Source organism: Colias eurytheme, chromosome 9, assembly GCF_061535395.1.
Source record: "Colias eurytheme isolate Ceu_HAF_F1 chromosome 9, ilColEury1 Martin Lab GWU primary, whole genome shotgun sequence".
Taxonomy (NCBI): domain Eukaryota; kingdom Metazoa; phylum Arthropoda; class Insecta; order Lepidoptera; family Pieridae; genus Colias; species Colias eurytheme.
In genome coordinates, this window is record NC_142988.1 from 4369742 (window position 1) to 4386967 (window position 17226).

General features: G+C 35.0%; 2 protein-coding genes across 3 annotated transcripts in view; both read right to left on the bottom strand.

The window, feature by feature from the left end:
* Positions 1–1544: 1544 nt before the first annotated feature.
* Positions 1545–11215, bottom strand: LOC149905740 (uncharacterized). The gene is made up of 5 exons (XM_090105993.1): positions 10884–11215; positions 10101–10247; positions 9925–10014; positions 9593–9673; positions 1545–7113 (listed from the first exon to the last, which is right to left on the bottom strand). Exons 1-5 carry the CDS (start codon positions 11022–11024, stop codon positions 2869–2871), a joined length of 4704 nt encoding a protein of 1567 aa, XP_089962119.1. The 5' UTR covers positions 11025–11215; the 3' UTR covers positions 1545–2868.
* A 3120-nt stretch (positions 11216–14335) lies between these two features.
* Rab26 (RAS oncogene family member Rab26) overlaps positions 14336–17226 on the bottom strand; it is a 50883-nt gene continuing 47992 nt past the window's right edge. For both annotated transcript variants that reach the window (XM_090105903.1, XM_090105902.1), the window contains 2 exons: positions 16201–16311; positions 14336–14769 (listed from right to left, as the gene is read on the bottom strand). In XM_090105903.1, coding sequence (XP_089962029.1) covers positions 14528–14769; positions 16201–16311 — 353 coding nt within the window. In that variant the 3' untranslated portion in view covers positions 14336–14527. The remainder of the gene's footprint in view (positions 14770–16200; positions 16312–17226) is intronic.

Here is a 17226-nt window from a genome sequence, read left to right on the forward strand (position 1 = left end):
AAGCTCAGTTAAATAAGCCAAACAAACTCTTAGTGGAGATTTTTTTTAATATCTAACTTTGCGCACTGAGGACACCTAGTTATTGTTATTATGAATATTCAGTGTATGTCTATGCACTACGCTTAACATAGGTACAGTTAGTTAAGTTCAGCTCATGGAAAAAGGTTTGGATGGCAATACCTATAATCGTAACTGAAACCAAAGAGCAATTAATATGTTGATCCTTATCACGAGGAAAGTGCATTTACCCATACTTATTCCGAAGTTACGAATATGTATTATGAAAAACTGGCTCTAAGTTTTAATGTAAAGTTTACTAATTTGTAGGTTTGTTTGTATGGATTAAGCGCGTCACACACGGTGAAGATACTATAATATTTTATCTTAAGATACTGTTATATTTTATATTACAGTATCAATGTATCAGCGTTCTGACCACCATTTTTCTTTTTGTCATTGCGTACAAAGACCCCTGTAGAACCGCCATCCTCATCATCATGGTCATTAAGTAGTTACCTACATACAACATAAAACGGTTTTGACACTTCTTTCATCAAAAAACTTCTTTCATCGAAAAATCGACATTGATCATGAAGCGTTCATTCATGTAGAGCCAAACTATACTATACCTCTGTTAAAATACGTGGCTTGGCCGTTTTGCGTACTTCGGATGGCGTAGTGAAAACTTTGTACAATAGTTCTTGAAGTAACGAAACGACCAGTTCGCATATTTTAACTAAGGTATAGTTTGTTAAGTTACGGGTTAGTACTTAGGACGTGTACTAACGTGTGAGCTAGATGAAAAAATATTACAATATTTATTTAGACCCACATTAACTAGTTATATTTGACCATGGTACAGTGATTGACGCGTAAGCGTTGAACCAAGGGGTCCTGGGTTCGGTGGAGACGAAAAAAAATTTCTCGGTCTGATAGTACACAAAAGGCTGATCACCTACTTGTTCCTAAAAAAATCGATCAGTGAACCAGATGTATACATAAGGGATCTGCCCTTACCTCACTAGGGGACACGGGACTTCACAAAAAGATTATTAATTATAATTTATAAAGATGAGATTCTTGTCTGTACCACAGATAATATAATACTGTACGCTCTACATTAGATCTGATAACTTTTTAAAAGTGCAAGCCCTACAATCGCATCTTTGGAATATTTTTCATGATAATGTTCGGGGATTGTTGTTTCTATTAAAAATACTTATACCTACAACTATTGCTGAAGGCTGATGCAAGATGATGACATGATCGTCAAATATTGTAGTTAACCAATCTAAACCTTCATTGTATATTGCTGTTATATAAGAGTTTCCTAAACATGTTTACTTTTAAAATTTAATATTCATGTCTTTATGGTTGACAAAACCAAATTTTTTCAGACCATGTATAATATTGTTGCAAATTATCTTCAAAACATTTAGTATCTGAAAGGTGTATAACTATAGGGAAAATTTGATTCCTCTCTCAAAACATAATAAAGGACAATATAATATAGGGAAATGATCAAATAAAAAACAACATTTTATTAAGTCACTTTATTTGTGAAACCACAAAGATGACAAAGTAAAAACCTCATCTATGGACAATAATTTTATATAGCTATACATATCTTGTAAAATAACAATGATTAAAACACAATTTACAGCCGAATAAAATGAGAGATCAATAAATATACAATTTGGTTTTATTTCCAATGGCAATTCCATGATGTAAAAAAGTATATTATAATAATCAGACTTTTTCCTTAAGAAAAATTACATTCCTAATGAAAGCGATTCAATAAGAGTTACCAATATGTATGAAGATTACATAATAAATTATAATTTAAAATCATGAGAAGAATATAATCAACAAGGCACAATGTCTTTGAAAATGTAACTACATAATGCACATAGCATATGTCGCTCAAAATATACATCATTATTTTTATGGGGTTGATTTAAATCTTAGTATTTTAATTGATTTCTTAGTATGTCTTCGTAGAGACTCAAAGAGATGATGAAATTTGTAAAATATGTTGCGGTATATAAGATTTAGATTAATAAATGATTAAATTGGTTGATTAAAATTAATAATTAAACAGTTAAAATAATGTATCATTTAATTTAAAATGATTAGGCCGAATAATTATCATAGATGAGGAGATGATGCATTTTTGTGGTTAACTTATTCGTAAAAAATATACAAGTTTAATTGCTATAAAATAATCAGTACATTTTAATGGAACTTAAAATACTCTTTAAATCAAAACTCAATATCCCTAATTTGTATTCATCGAACTATTTACAATAATAATAAAAGAACCTAATTATTATTATTAAGAACTCACCAAGATTAATTTAGTTTATCTTGCCCTTATTAATTCAAAGACAAAACATCACTTACATAAAAACAAAACATTTAAATGACTATATGAAAATTTTGGCCCGTTATTTCAGTATTTAAAATACAGAAATAGATATAATCACTTCACTTAATTAAAAAATACGAAATAACAATTAACTTATTCGGCTTAGTATTCAAGGCCTAACTTACACCTTCATAGTTAATAATCAAAATCAAATTATTGAGTCACTTCAATCGCTAAATTGAAAGTTAAATAAATAACACAAGATATGAGCAGATATTAATTAAAATTAAAAATTATTTACCATAATACAAAACCAAACAAGACAAGGAATGACAACAAAATAAAAGTTAAAAATACCTTTTCCTAAGGTAAGAAATCATTAAAAAAACGCTTATTTACAATAAACATATCAATTTCCACCTCACTTGTAATGTCCAGTCATTTCACTCGAAAAGACAATATTGAATCCAGCTGGTGTTCAACCAGCTTTAAAGTTAACATCAGTGAGCCATTTCGATGTGCCGTTGTAAGCTCTTCTTATTCATATAGAAACGGTCGCACATAGCACAAGGGAAGAAAACTTTCTCATTATCAGAATGCCTGGCTCGCGTGTGCGAAGACAAGTCGATTGCTCTGGCAAAGTAGACCTTGCAAATGTTGCAGAAGAACTTGGTGGGCGTCGAGTGCATGGTCCTGTGAGCGATCAGATCGCGAGGGGTGGCGACCCCGTCCCCGCACTGTCCGCAGGTGAACTCCCCGGGCTGTGGGAGCGGCACCGAACCGTCATCTTCAGACTCGTTAGATTCCTCATCACCGTGTTGCGTCTCGCGGTGCATGTTCAACGCTTTAGCGCTCTCGAATTGCTCTCCGCACACTTCGCACGAATTATTATCGTCCTCTTGAAGAGTCATGCTCGAACTACCTTCCCCGGTGTCGTAGTGCTTCTTCATATGCACGATTAAAGTGGACTTTCGCGTGAAACTCTTGTCGCAGACGGGACAGAACACCGAGTTCGGTTGATGCACCTCGTCCATGTGGCGCTGATAGGCTGCTCGTTTCGTAAATTCGCGATCGCATATATTACAGTATCTGTCGTCCGCTCCGCTGGATGAAATCTGCTGGTCCATTTCGATAGAATCATCCGATCGCATCTTTTTGTTCGGATTGACGACGGTCACCTCCACTTCTGGCGGTAGCCTCCGCTTGGCAATAGAGGCGGGACTGGTAGTCGTGTGCGACACGCGGGCTAACTGAGACGGGTCGACGACTTCGTATTTACTGACTTTACTCGTTACTTTGTTTTGCGGCATCCACAAGCCGCTGTTGTTCGCGGCGGCCTTGCCATCTGGCGAGCGCAAGTGCCATCCACGGTGACTCTTGAGTGCAGCGATGGAGGTGTAACTCTTGTGGCAAATTTCACAATCGAAAGTCTGAGGTTGTTGTGTAACTTGATTGATACATTGATGGTTTTGTAAGGCGAGCAACCCAACGAATTGTTTCCCGCACGTGTCGCACGGGTAACGAGCTTGGTAGTCCGCACTCGGGTCCACGGGTTCAGGCTCTGGCTCGTATTCGAGTTCCATTTCTTGACTAATATCTTGAGCTTTACTAGGACCTTGGCTAGCGTTGTAGCCTAACAATTCCCGTGCATGAGCAGACTTTAGATGTTCATAGAGCTCTAGTGTAGAATTCAATGGCTTGCCACATATTTTACACATCTGAACAGTCGACTTGTGGACATTTTTCCTGTGCCTATAGTATGATTTTTTGTCGGTGAACGAAATTTTACATATGGTACAACTGGATCTACTATTGTTAACTTCTACCGAATTGTCTGTGGCGCTCGCGTTAATAATTCCATGCTTTGCACGTTTATGTTTCCACAAGCTTGTTTTAAGAGGGAATCGCTTATAGCACAGGTCACAGGAATATGGCATTGCATCCTGGGAAGGCGCTGCCTGCATGTTAGTTGCAAGATTCGCAAAATTGAAGCTGTTAAACTGTGGCGTAGATAAAATCGCTCCATTTTCATCAGGATTATATTCATCATCTTCTGTGGACGCATGCATAGTGTTCTCCTCGCTGTCATTTCTTTCATTCAAAATATCTGCATGCAGAACTTTCTTGTGTTTCCAGATATTTTTCTTGTGCATAAATCCTTTTCCACAAATGTCACACGAATAAGGTGCATTTGGTACATTACAATTGGGTTTAAATGGACTAAATCCAGGTTGTACCATAGAGAAATGACGAATTGGTTTACCAATAATTTGTGGAGCAAAACTTTTAAGCTCTCCAGACTTTCTCTTAGTAGAGGGCACTTTAGCATGAATACGCATATGGTTCGAGAAGGCCTGACGACTTTTGAATGATCTCACACAAATATCGCAGAAGAATTCTGTTTCTCCGGCGCCTATTCCCATTCCTGGGTGAGTCTGCTGAACGTGCTCCGATAACTTTTGTGGAGTACTGTAAGAATTGGAACAAATACTACACGGGTACAACTTGACGCGCAAGTGACTATTTTTATGCTCTGCCAGTTCAGATGGTCTTAGGAATTTCTTTTCACATTGGTCGCAATGATGCGCGATTTGATTATGTTCTGCAACCTGATGATCAGTCCATGCATCGACAGTTTCGAATATGGCATTACATTCTGTACATGAATAATGGTATTCTTCAGTCTCTTCTTTTACAAGCGACATGTCTGGCTCCGAGGACTGCACTCCTAAAACCTTATCAGAATGCTCCATGTAGATGTGCTTGTTTAGATCGGTGGCTAGCTCATATTTTGAATCACAATGTTGACAGTAATGCGGTTTCTCTTCATTGTGTATTATCTTCAAATGCTTAACTAAATTTGGATAGCCACTGTTCTTTTTACCACAAATGGGGCAATCAGACGGACGACCGTCCACACATTTGTTCTGATTATCAGGATCAAAACTACCAGCATGAATTGCCAGAGCATGTTCATTGAAATCTTGCATATTGCGGAATGTCTCTGAACATAAATCACAGGCGATGTAAACAGTACATTCACCATTACGAATATGTTTCTTCCACAAGTTCTTATCTTTGAATCGCGACCTACAATGCACACAAGCAAGATGAACCCGTGATTGGCCATCCTCATGAACATCTAACACATGTTTCATAATAAATTGTTTCAATTGGAATTTTGCAGGACACAACTTGCAAGCATAGGACCTAGCGTTAAATATATCTTTGTATTGTACTTTGACATCTTTTGGTTCATCTTCAAGAACTTGATCATCACTGATACCATTTTCATTATAAATTATTTTCCATAGATCAGTACAAGTGTTTGACCTCATGTGACTCAATAGAGCACCAATATGAGTGAAGGTTACGACACAATTGTAACAAGTATGTTTAGGTACTTTGTGTCCATTTTTCTGTAAATGTTGTATAACTGCTTTTCTTCTCGGGTGTTCTTTATTGCAGCAAAGACATCTTTTAGTGTTGATCTGTTCGATGATGTCGCGATATTTTTGGATAAATTCCTTTTGCGTTTTGGTGACGTACTGTTTATCTGGATCGAGTTCTTTATCATCGCCATCGACTACGTCATTAGGGTCGGCTGTATCGTCAAGTTCTAATTCTTCTTCTTCATTAATCTCGCTGTTATATGAGTTTGTTTGCATATCTTCATTTATCTCCACAACCGGGGCTAGGGGCGGTAGATCGGGATCGAAAGCATCATCTTGGTTTTCTTCATCTTGATTTGCTTCTTTTTCCTCATTACCTTCTTCATTCTCTGTTACTTCTTTTTCATTTTCGTTATTTTCATCATTACCATCTTCTTGGCCTTCACTTTCTTTAGGTTCAATTTCAGTATCATTCTGTTCCTCATTTTCATTTTCCTCGTTATTTACAGTTTGCTCTGTTTCCATTTCATTCTGATTATCAATTTGGTCACCTTCAGCTTCATTTTCATGTTGACGAGCGATTTCGATCTCATTATCAGAGTCCATGTCAACAGTGTCATAATTCTGGCTTTGATTTTGCATTTCCTCATCATTTTCTCCCTGATCTTGATGATTTATGAAGCCATCGGGCTCTGATAGAATAGTCTCTACTTGAAAAGAAGCTATTTCAGGTTCTGATATTAATGTCTCAGGGCTCTCAGGACCTGAGTTGAGAATTTCTGGTTCAGATACTAGCACCTCAGGCTTCTTTGTAAGTAGCGTCTTCAAGATTTGTGGTTCTTTCTTTTTGATTTGCAAATCTTTTAATGCTTTAATACGTAAAGGATATGGCAGATTGTTTTGTTGTTGTTTGATATTCTTAATAGGAATGGGTTTTGGTGGTATGATAGTTTTTTGTGGCATCATCTTAATTGCCATCGGAGTATTTGGAATGAGTTGCATTTTATGGCTTATAGGATTTGGCATTAAACGGGCCTTAGGATTGAATGGATTAGGCCTCAGTTTTGGTTGCATGCGGTTAGATTTTTTGTTTGTAATTTTATTTGTATATCTATCGAAGCTATGCGCCGTGAGTTCGTGGCGTCGGGCATTATGTGAGTACCTGTAGGATCGGCCACAGACTAGGCAATCCTTTGAAGCTAGTTGCTGTATGCCCTGCCGCGCGTGTAACGTTTCTCCTGTAGGGCGCATTACCGTAATAGAAACTTCTGGTACATTGGGCGGGGTCGGAAAGTTTTGTTGTTCATTCATCTCTTCGTCTTCTTCTTCTTCATCTTTTTCGCTTTCCACGCCCTGTAATGTTATATAAATTAAGAAGTAATTTAGGTAAGTAATAATAAAACGAAAAATTTAAAAGGTTTGGAAATAAATCAACTCTTTATTTAATAAACATAAAAATAATTGAAAAATAGATATATTTTGTATATGACACATCTATATGAATATAGTAAAGTTTAATGAAAAAAATAATATTTCTTTTTCCAATCAATTGCACACTGGTTTAATAAAAATTTTATTCACAACAATTTAAATTATTTTACGATAACGTAATAATTTTACACATTTCTAAAATTATTCAAAATTTTGCAATGAATATTAGATTGCGACTAAGAGCCAGCGCGCACGAGCAACTTTGTCTCCGCAACTATTTTGTCTCTCCCATCAATTTGTATGGGGAGTTGCGTCGCTACGTGCGCGCACTTTCATACTAGCCATGGGTGGGAGAGACAAAATAGTTGCGGAGACAAAAAAGTTGCGGAGACAAAGTTGCTCGTGCGCGCACTGTCTAACAAGCTATATATTATGCTTGAAGACATGTCTGATTGAAAGCTATGATATAATATAAATGTTATTTAGGTACATTTTTTTAACTTCTTTCACCATTCTAAACTATATCGCTTAAATTTAAATAAAAGGTAATTTTACATTGATTATAACATGTAGTTGTAATACTGTCAATATCTTCATTTTCCCTTTATTCACATCATGCAAACTGTACAGATGTTGACTGTATGCTCTCTACAAATAAAAGTTCCACATCTCAAGCAACTCTGCCTCGTTCTTCTATCCTTCTTGGTTGATTTGATACAAATTTTGCATCGTTTTCTCTGCCTAATTCCTGTCCCACTATTATTCCCTATAGCAGACATCCTCGGCCGTTTAATTAAGAACTCTTCTATAAGTTGAGATGATTCATCTGATTCCATTAAACTAACAGCAAGATCACGAATAAACATACGCCGCTGGACTACATTCGTTGAATTAGCGCTGCTCCATATAACTTGAGCATTAACTGAAGCAATATTCAGTAACATAAAAAACAGTGACATAGTCCAATCATTTGTATCCTGCATTGTTGTGTAGTAATGCATTAAAACATCAACAACTTCAATTGCAGATTTATTTCTCTTGTAAGCTGATACAACTGTGTGACTCATATGTCCTCTTTTATAATAATTAGGTTCATTGGTCAGAATATTCACCACTTTCGAGTTTGAATCAATATAAGAAGACAAAACTAAGTCTTTATCTATAAACCCGTTAATAAATGGCTTACACTTTCTATACTGGGATAAAAATACTGGTGGAATATTTGTATCACTTGGGTGCAACGCAGCAATACTATACAAATTATATTCTTTTTTCAATCTGTTTATTAATGTCTCAGATGAAAACCAACAGTCCATATAAATAGATCTTCCGGTCCCTGCAAGATGTTGAACTAATTTTGTAGTTATATCTTCATTACCAAAATACGGGTCTGTTATAACATCCAAGTTGCTGACATAAAAATTAGTTGGATCCACTACAAGTACCATTTTCATTCCTTGCTTTATTTCTTTCTTCTTTATAGAATATCTAAATGGACACGGGCCATGGACTGGTAATAAAAGTTCATCAATAACAGCGGTATTTCCAATTTCCTTAGCAGTTCTACAGTTCAATGCAAAAATTTCAAACACCTTGCGAATGCGTTTCATAATATCCAATTGCATAATACAACTGTCATCACCTTCACTGTCAAAACTCAAGTTCTCAAGAAGAAACTTGAATCTATCATACTTCATTGTTCTTCGAATGCAAATAGATCCAAAGTCATTGTCCCAGAGGTCACTGCATTTCTGATGTGTTGGCCTCATTATGCCATGATAGTACAGTATGCCAATCAATGTTTTTATTTCACTTACATCGGTGGCCTTATTATTTGAGTTCTTTATAATTTTTTCATTAGTGGAAGAAACAATGAGTTCTAGTAAGTCATCGCTGACCAATAGTTGCCATGCATTTTTAGGGAATTGACAACTCTTCACACTTTTTATGTTTCGCTTTCTCAAGTTTGTAAGTTTCTTTACTATAGCTAAATTTTCAGCGAGCGGCAGGATTGGGTTTTTGGACAAAACTCTTTTATTTTTGCACATGTAACCAGTTTTGCAATCGAGACAGTCTTCTGGCACTGCTCCCGTTAAATCACCTTCCATATCTGAATCATGATCAGATTGATGCAAGACTTCACATTCTTCCACATTTTGTAGTGAATCAATCACTTCATCATCTTGAATTATACCAAGTATTGCATGCACCCGTTGCCAATCCATCCTTGGATCTATATATTTCTGCGAATAAAATTAATTCAAATGAACTATTCTCACACTACTACCTAATAAACTCCTACAAAAATATCAAAATACATTCTGTATAGAAGTGCCATATACACTACTTCTCTTATCAGTTCATTACAGTGCATGATAAGAGCATTAATAGTAATCTTTACCTTATCACTTCTTGGAGTGAGTCCCAAAGATGCCAATATTGGAGGTCCTTCAGGTTGGATTTTATTAGAGGGCCCGGCATTCTGAAAAGTTTACCAAAAATTATTTCAATATTTAAAAGTGAATGAACCAAAATTAGCATCAATAAAAAATTACCTTATAAGAAAAAATAATTAATTGTACCACAATTTAAGTATCAATATGTCCTTGACACAAAAATCTAGACATAGCTAAAATAAAATAATCATGAGGCATTACTCAGACAAATGGAGGATATTAACAATTATCCTGTTGGTAAAAATTGCACAATCATAAAAAGTAAAAACACACAGACCTCAATATCTGGATATGTTCCATCAATAGCAATCCCATCATCATATCCACCATCTGATAATCCTTCATTTGGTTCAGTTTTAATGTGAACCTGAAAAATATTTTCCATTATGTAAATATGTAAACAACTATGTGACAACTGTATTATAAAATAACAGTCAAGAAAAATAACCTTACCTCTTCTAGATGGCTGCTCTCTTTATGAATCAGAGATTGTAGTTTGTTTTGTGTCCTTTCACAAACTGTCTTGAATATATGCCAGTTATTGACATTATCCAAGCATTTCCTGCAGACATTAGTGGGCAGTTCGTCATTTTCGTTTATCTGGAAAGATAATCATACGCAATCATGTTACGAAGGTATAAAGAAGCGCGCATTCCATCCCGATGTGGCGAGCGAAACCGCGCCTCATATATAGATAGATATGGCGCGAGGAGAAACTAAGTAGGTAGGCGTAGGTATAGTCGAGCGGCGGCGAGCGCCTGCTCTTCAACCGAATAAGTAGAAGCGAGTCGAGTGGCGACCAGTGAGCCCCTCAAGGGTTACCGCTCGATAGTCTCACACACACACACATCTATAGCGCACTGACGCCGACAGCGACGCTCCTCACTCGAGACGAGCTGCACAGGCCTGGTCGTCCGATAAATCAATACGCCCGCTCCCAACGCCATGCTTATCTAACGCAGACCCCCTCCCGACCAGGCCCCCGGGAATAATGCCAAACCCGACCCTCATCATGCGTTCCATACCTCGCCGGCTGCACGGAATGCGACGCAATGCGGCCACGATTCGAACGAGAGCCGTGGTACATTACAAAATGGTGGACGATCTTACGACATCTCCACCTAGACACACTGCCTGTCATTACACGAACCGAGACGGATGACGAGTTCTCACGTACATCAAGGGTCTACTTTCACTTAAAACTCATTTCTATAACTTAATTATCACTCTTCTTACCTGAACGGACACGCAATCCTTTATTTTCGACACAAGGACAGGAGGTTCCGAGTCATCCGAACTGGTGGTAGGGAATATCGGCAGTAATTCGCCTCGAGATGACAAGCACAGTCTACAAACACGATCATAATTCACATTCATTGTAAATAACTACTATTTTGAACTATTTACACCATTCACAACGTTTAAAATACGGACGCCATGTCACCACGACCACTTCAACACAAAGCACTGCATATCGCTCTTACTTGAGCACGATAGCGGCTGATGATGAGCATGAGAAGTCGATGTTCGTTCGCAATAGCTGGGTCGAGCCGTCGACCACCTGTCGTTCTGCGCATGTGCGCGTATTATGTCGACAAGGCTGCCAACATAACGAGAAAAAAGATACAACTTGCAGGGATAAAACACCCAAAATATAATTTATTAATTGTACTATATTTTTCAGAACATTTAAATTGTAGTTGAAATATATCGAAACGAAATGTTAATAATATAAGCTATATAGTATAGCTAACATAAAGCATAGTGTTACGTAACTGTGAAAAATTTGAACACCAATATTCAGTCTTATAAAACGTATATTGTCGTGTTTCATAATTAATGACTAAAAATGATTATAGTCTGGTAAGTGCTTAAAGTTTTTTAGTTTATGATAAGTAATGTATAGGTTCAAAATTTCAAAATTCTCCCCTAAGATTTGTATTGAGACATAAGAAACTGGTTCCAATAGAAAATAGTGCCTTATTATAATATACTCCCCTGTTTTGAAGGGTAAGATAATACTGATAATAAATTATCGTCTTTTTCATTGCAACAATAAAATTTTACAAAATATGCTTATAATATAAAATGTTTATATCCCCTGACAGTAACCTTCCCCCACTTTCAACACAACGAAGTTGTAGTGGCGCCAAATTTGAAATAGAATGAAGTTGACAGTTACATTTATGAAGCGGGATTTTTAAAAAGATGGGTACATAGCTGTTCTATTTTCGTTTGGATAATTATTACGTATTATGCATGCATATATTATTATTTACTATTATAATATTATATAACAGACTGTCTGATAACTTTAATAATTATCCATTTATGATAAGCTAAAATACAATTGCTTTATAAAAGTAAGTAGCTGTATATTCGAGAGTCCATGTCATAATTGTAACTTCGTTTTTTTGTGTTATCAAGGATATTAAAAAGGAAATAAATAAAACAAAATTAAAATAAGTAGGTATTCAATTCTTTATTTGCGCAAGCATGCCACAACATTTATTACAAATATTTATTTATTTATTTATTTATTTATCCTTTATTGCTCTTAGATTTAAACTAAAATATGAACTTAATCTAATTATAAATTAAAACAAATGGCGGTCTTATCGCTAAATAGCGATTTCTTCCAGACAACCGGAGTACGGAAGGAAATTAGTTAGAGGAGAGGGATAGGGCAGAGCATAAATATAATATGTAAGAATATAATATAAAGATATGTATAAATATAATATATATATTCACAAAAGTATAGGAAAATATTATTTATGTTACATATACATAATATTATGTAGGTACGGGTATCTTAACTAGTTACCTAGGTATAGTAGTATATTCTAACATTAAAATTTTTTAACAATGAATCATACGAGCCTGAACCTTACAACAATTTTCAAAACTACCTATTTAGTAAATATTACAGCAGTAAGTATATTACTATATTTTCCTCATCAATTTTTAGTATAATATTACTAAATATATTACAATATAATATTTATGTTTAAACTTTAAAGGTATTTGTGTAGCGCTCAATTTACATTTTTTTTTTAATATTGAAAAATCGCAATAGATAGGTATTGAGTAAAGAAGTAAATGCTACAGATCTAACAGAAATAAAAGGTATTTAGTTGAATGTGAATTAATATCACAGCAAAACATCACATATTTATAAAAATAGCATATTGAATTAAAACAAATTGTCTAAAAACAAAGATTTATAAAAAAAATTGGTAAGTAGTGTGGTAAGTAGATAGTATCAAAAATGTAAAGTAACATAATTAAAGCATAGAATAAATAATAATATGATACCTAAGTCATACAGATAATTAAGAAGTAAAAATATATAGATAATAATATTCATCCTTTTGGTTATAATCAAATAAAACTGTAATATTAACTGGTAAACTATAATAAGTAATAACATACTAATGTAAAACAATGACAGCAAAATAAATTACATACTCGATATTATAGTTCTGACTAGTTCAGATATAATATGTAAGTACCTAGTACCTACCATAGCTAACATTATATGTAATACTTATATTTTTTACAAATACTTGATTATAGACATTATTATAGATACTATATTATAGTTATATAATAATTTTGAAATAAGTTGATATTTCGCAATCTGAAATATATTTTCTTTCTAAATAAGTGCATATATTATATCTAGGTATATCGATATGTTAATATCAATTACTTAATTATTAGGTTTTTATTATACTAGCTTCCGCCCGCGGCTTCGCCCGCGTGGTGTGTTGATAAAAGGTAGCCTATGTTCTTTCTCAGGGTCTAAAGGTTTTCTATGCCAAATTACATCAAAATCGGGCGGGAAAGCGTAACAGACGGACAGACAGAGTTACTTTCGCATTTATAATATTAATATTAGTAGGGACTAGGAGGGATTATCTCGAACCCGATCTCTTCTAGGATATTAATTTTATGAATGGATGTAAATTGTAGGTAGTAATACCTAAGAATGTGAAATTTACAATATCAATAAAAATATTAGTCCTCCTGTTTTGTTATTTATTTATTTTTATGTTTTGTTATTTATGAGGGTGATGATTATTATTGGCAATTTTGCTAAAGGAGTGATGACGTATGTAATTTATAGTTACTTATGTTTATTTCTATTTTATATCTTAAACGAACCTAATAGTATCTATTCTTCGAAGTGGAAATAATCCTTTCACTTTTGTTCGTATTATCTCACCTTTATTTCTAAATGCTACAATATTTTAGCCTTTTAAACCCATTACACACAAATTAAATATTATCCAAATGTAGGTATGTAGGTAAGTACCTACTTAAGTGATTTTTAAATACCTATTATGTTTAGAATGCTTTAGTACCTTAATTCTCATTTAAAAACCTTAATCAATAGTTTTGAAGAATCCCACTCTCATTACAATAACATAATATTATTTATATGAATACAAAGCTAATAATGTGTGTCACAGTTACAGCTAAAATAACATTATTTTGTGCACTTATTTTTTGTGCATCTGTGTAAATAATGCCAATGCATAATAAGTAGTAAGTACATGTACTTCCCATTTATTAAAAAATAATAATTTTGTAGAATCATCATCAAAATGAACCATTTTTTTGTAAATAACATGATTTTATTTGGTATCATACAAAAAAATACCATTGACTCCGATACTCATTAGGAAAATAAAGAATAATTTTGAATGTCTTGAAAACTGTAATAATACTATAATGAACAAACAATGATTTAATAAAGTGTACAAAGTGCAAGCCCAAGCTTTATACATTTCTGAAAAATCCAAAGATAAACTGTACAAGACACAGAGACCGTCCATTCTATTGGTCCACGGATCCGTTCGAATTTGGCGCGCTTACGAGCATGGCGGGCAAGAAGAGCGTTGTTCTTGTGACGGCTGCGCGCGCACCGCCAGCCGCGCGGGGTCCGCGGGGTTCGCTTTCGCGACGAGAGCGCGTGCAACGTGGGCAAATGCCGCCTCCACATTCAGGCCGGTTTTCGCAGATGTCTCCATGAACGCGACTTGGTACTCTCTCGCCAAGCGTTGCCCTTCCTCCCGCCTCACCGCCCGCTCTAAGCCGCTGTCCGACTTGTTTCCTGGAAGGAGATGCCGCTCCACATTACTGTAGTCTGTACGACGTCAATAAAACTAGAACGTTGGAAAGCTTGTGACATCAGCATGTTCTTTTATGAGATCCTACTATACAGTATTATGACACAGATAGGGTATCTATGCCGCGTTGATGTATGATTATGATGATGTTTAAACTATAAAGAGCTTTCATTTGTTAAATCTCACATGGGTATGGACTAACAAATTCAGGTACGTAGTTACTTCGCAAAATAAAGCATTTCTTTTTTACCCATAGAAGATATTACATCCATAATAATAATTAACGCATGTAAGTAGGTACTCAAAATATCAGAAGGAGAAAAATATATGGTACGGGAGCTATTAACGTTTTAAAAAAAGTCATTTTAGTATAGTTGGGTTTTTGATATACTGTTTCTCTTGCTATTTCGGTTAGAGTCCGCGCTGTCTGGCTGGCGGTAGTGGTTGCGTTTATTAGTGCGCACAGGAAAATATCCGTAATTTAAAGTCATTTATTAACGCGTAATTTTTAATCTTTTGCCTTTAGATAGATCCATCAGACATAAATTTGTTATTGCAAGACGTTTTTTTCGTTGTTAAATAGGTGCCATACGCAATTTTTTATATCAAAATCATTAAAATGTAATAGATGGTTTCATATTTATTACACTTTTGGGTATTAATATGAATTTGATGATATGTATTTGGTTTTTATCAAGTTTACATTGACGTCCTATTTGAGATTCGTTCGGAAAAGGAGGCACCATGGTAGATTGTTGCTAAAAAATTGTAAATAGTAAAATGAATATTATACATAGTATATCCTTCACGGGGACTCATGTTGATGGAATTTCACTTATTTCGATGACATTTTAATGATTTTGTAATAAAAAATTGCGTCTGGCACCTATTTAACAACGAAAAAAACGTCTTGCAATAAAAAAATTATTACTCATGGATCTATCTAAAGGCAAAAGATTAAAAATTACGCGTTAAAAAATTACTTTAAATTAAGGATATTTTCCTGTGCTAATAAGATGCGCACTAATAAACGCAACCACTGCGACCAGCCAGACAGCCCGGACTCTAACCGAAATAGGAAGAGGAACAGTATATCAAAGAACCAACTATACTAAAATGCTCTCTTGTCAACGTTGGTAGCTCCTATACGAATATAGGCATTGTAATTTGTAAGAGTAGCTAGCTAATATAAAAGGGTCACCCAATCGCAGACTGTCGGCCGGAGATTGATTCACAAGCGGACTCGAAACCGTCACTTTTTGTCATAAAAAGGGAATCTACAATGAAAATAATAATAATGGTCTTCTACTATATAGATGAGTGCAACCATTAATTAGTGATTAATTATTTGTACTAATAAATTGGGTAGGCATCCGCATATTTCATAGAAACTGTCGTATGAGTATTGAGCTCACCAAGAAGCATTATAACTACATCATCTTGCGCATACTCCCGGATCTCGCCGAGCCACGCTCGTATGTTGTCGAAGCTCGTTTTGTTCGTCACATCGTATAGAAGGAGCAGTGCTGGAACATATTGAGCATTAAACGGTTGTACACTGTAGTCTCTGTAAAATTACTAGACAATTTGGTTTATAGCATGTTCAAAATTGTAAATAACATAATCATATTCCCTATAGGTATAATACTTAAAAGCTTTCTCGTCCAGTTCTAAAAAAATATGGTTGGTTAAAAAGCTAAAGAATTTTATAGAAATGATTCTCAATATTTCTGTGCTTCGAACCTACATTATCAGCGAAATTATTACGATAATTTCGTTCATTTCGGACACTGCGCCTACTCTCGTACTTACTAGATACATAAATACTTCTAAAAGAGCATCAATATTGAATTAAAAGGAAAATCTCAAAATGTCTGTAAAATTTGTTAATTTCCAAGAAATAAGCGTGTTTCATTGGGTCTGCCTGATGGGTTTTTTACACTTAGGACAATAATATACCAAGAAAATATTATATAAGTACATAATTGAATATTGGCTAGCAAGGAGAGATATAGTCATCGAGATAGAATGTACTACGTACTAGAGAGGCGATCGCTACTACACTCTCTTTAACACGAGCTAGAGGTAAGAATCACAAGTCTCTTTAGTCTGTGTCGGACTGTGCCCCCCGCTTGCCGCGTCAACACGTGTTATTGCTCTGTTCAAAATGCCTTCGTGTTTGCTTAGATATTGTTTTAACAGTTCCCATAATACAAACAAAGCCCGAGGAGTGACTTTTCACCAGTAAGTTTCCTTATTATGAGTAAGTCATGCATTTTACTAATATTGTTATCATTTTGCGAAAAATCACCACGCGTTCTGCGTTTCGCGCCATTTTTCATAGACTAACAGCACAGACGTGACACTATCGATGAGTCTGTTAAAAAAATGTAACTGGATTTTTTTAACTATGTATATACAATATCTACTAGGAAAGATTA

Bases quoted from the DNA above. Each gene is read 5' to 3' on its own strand.
- LOC149905740 (XM_090105993.1), bottom strand. From the start codon at position 11,024: ATGAATGTGAATTATGATCGTGTTTGTAGACTGTGCTTGTCATCTCGA. The intron at 9,674-9,924 runs GTCTGTGTGTTT...TAAACTTTTCAG, and splicing joins GAACATATCCAGATATTGAG to AATGCCGGGCCCTCTAATAA. The intron at 7,114-9,592 runs GTAAAGATTACT...ATAACATTACAG, and splicing joins TCACTCCAAGAAGTGATAAG to GGCGTGGAAAGCGAAAAAGA.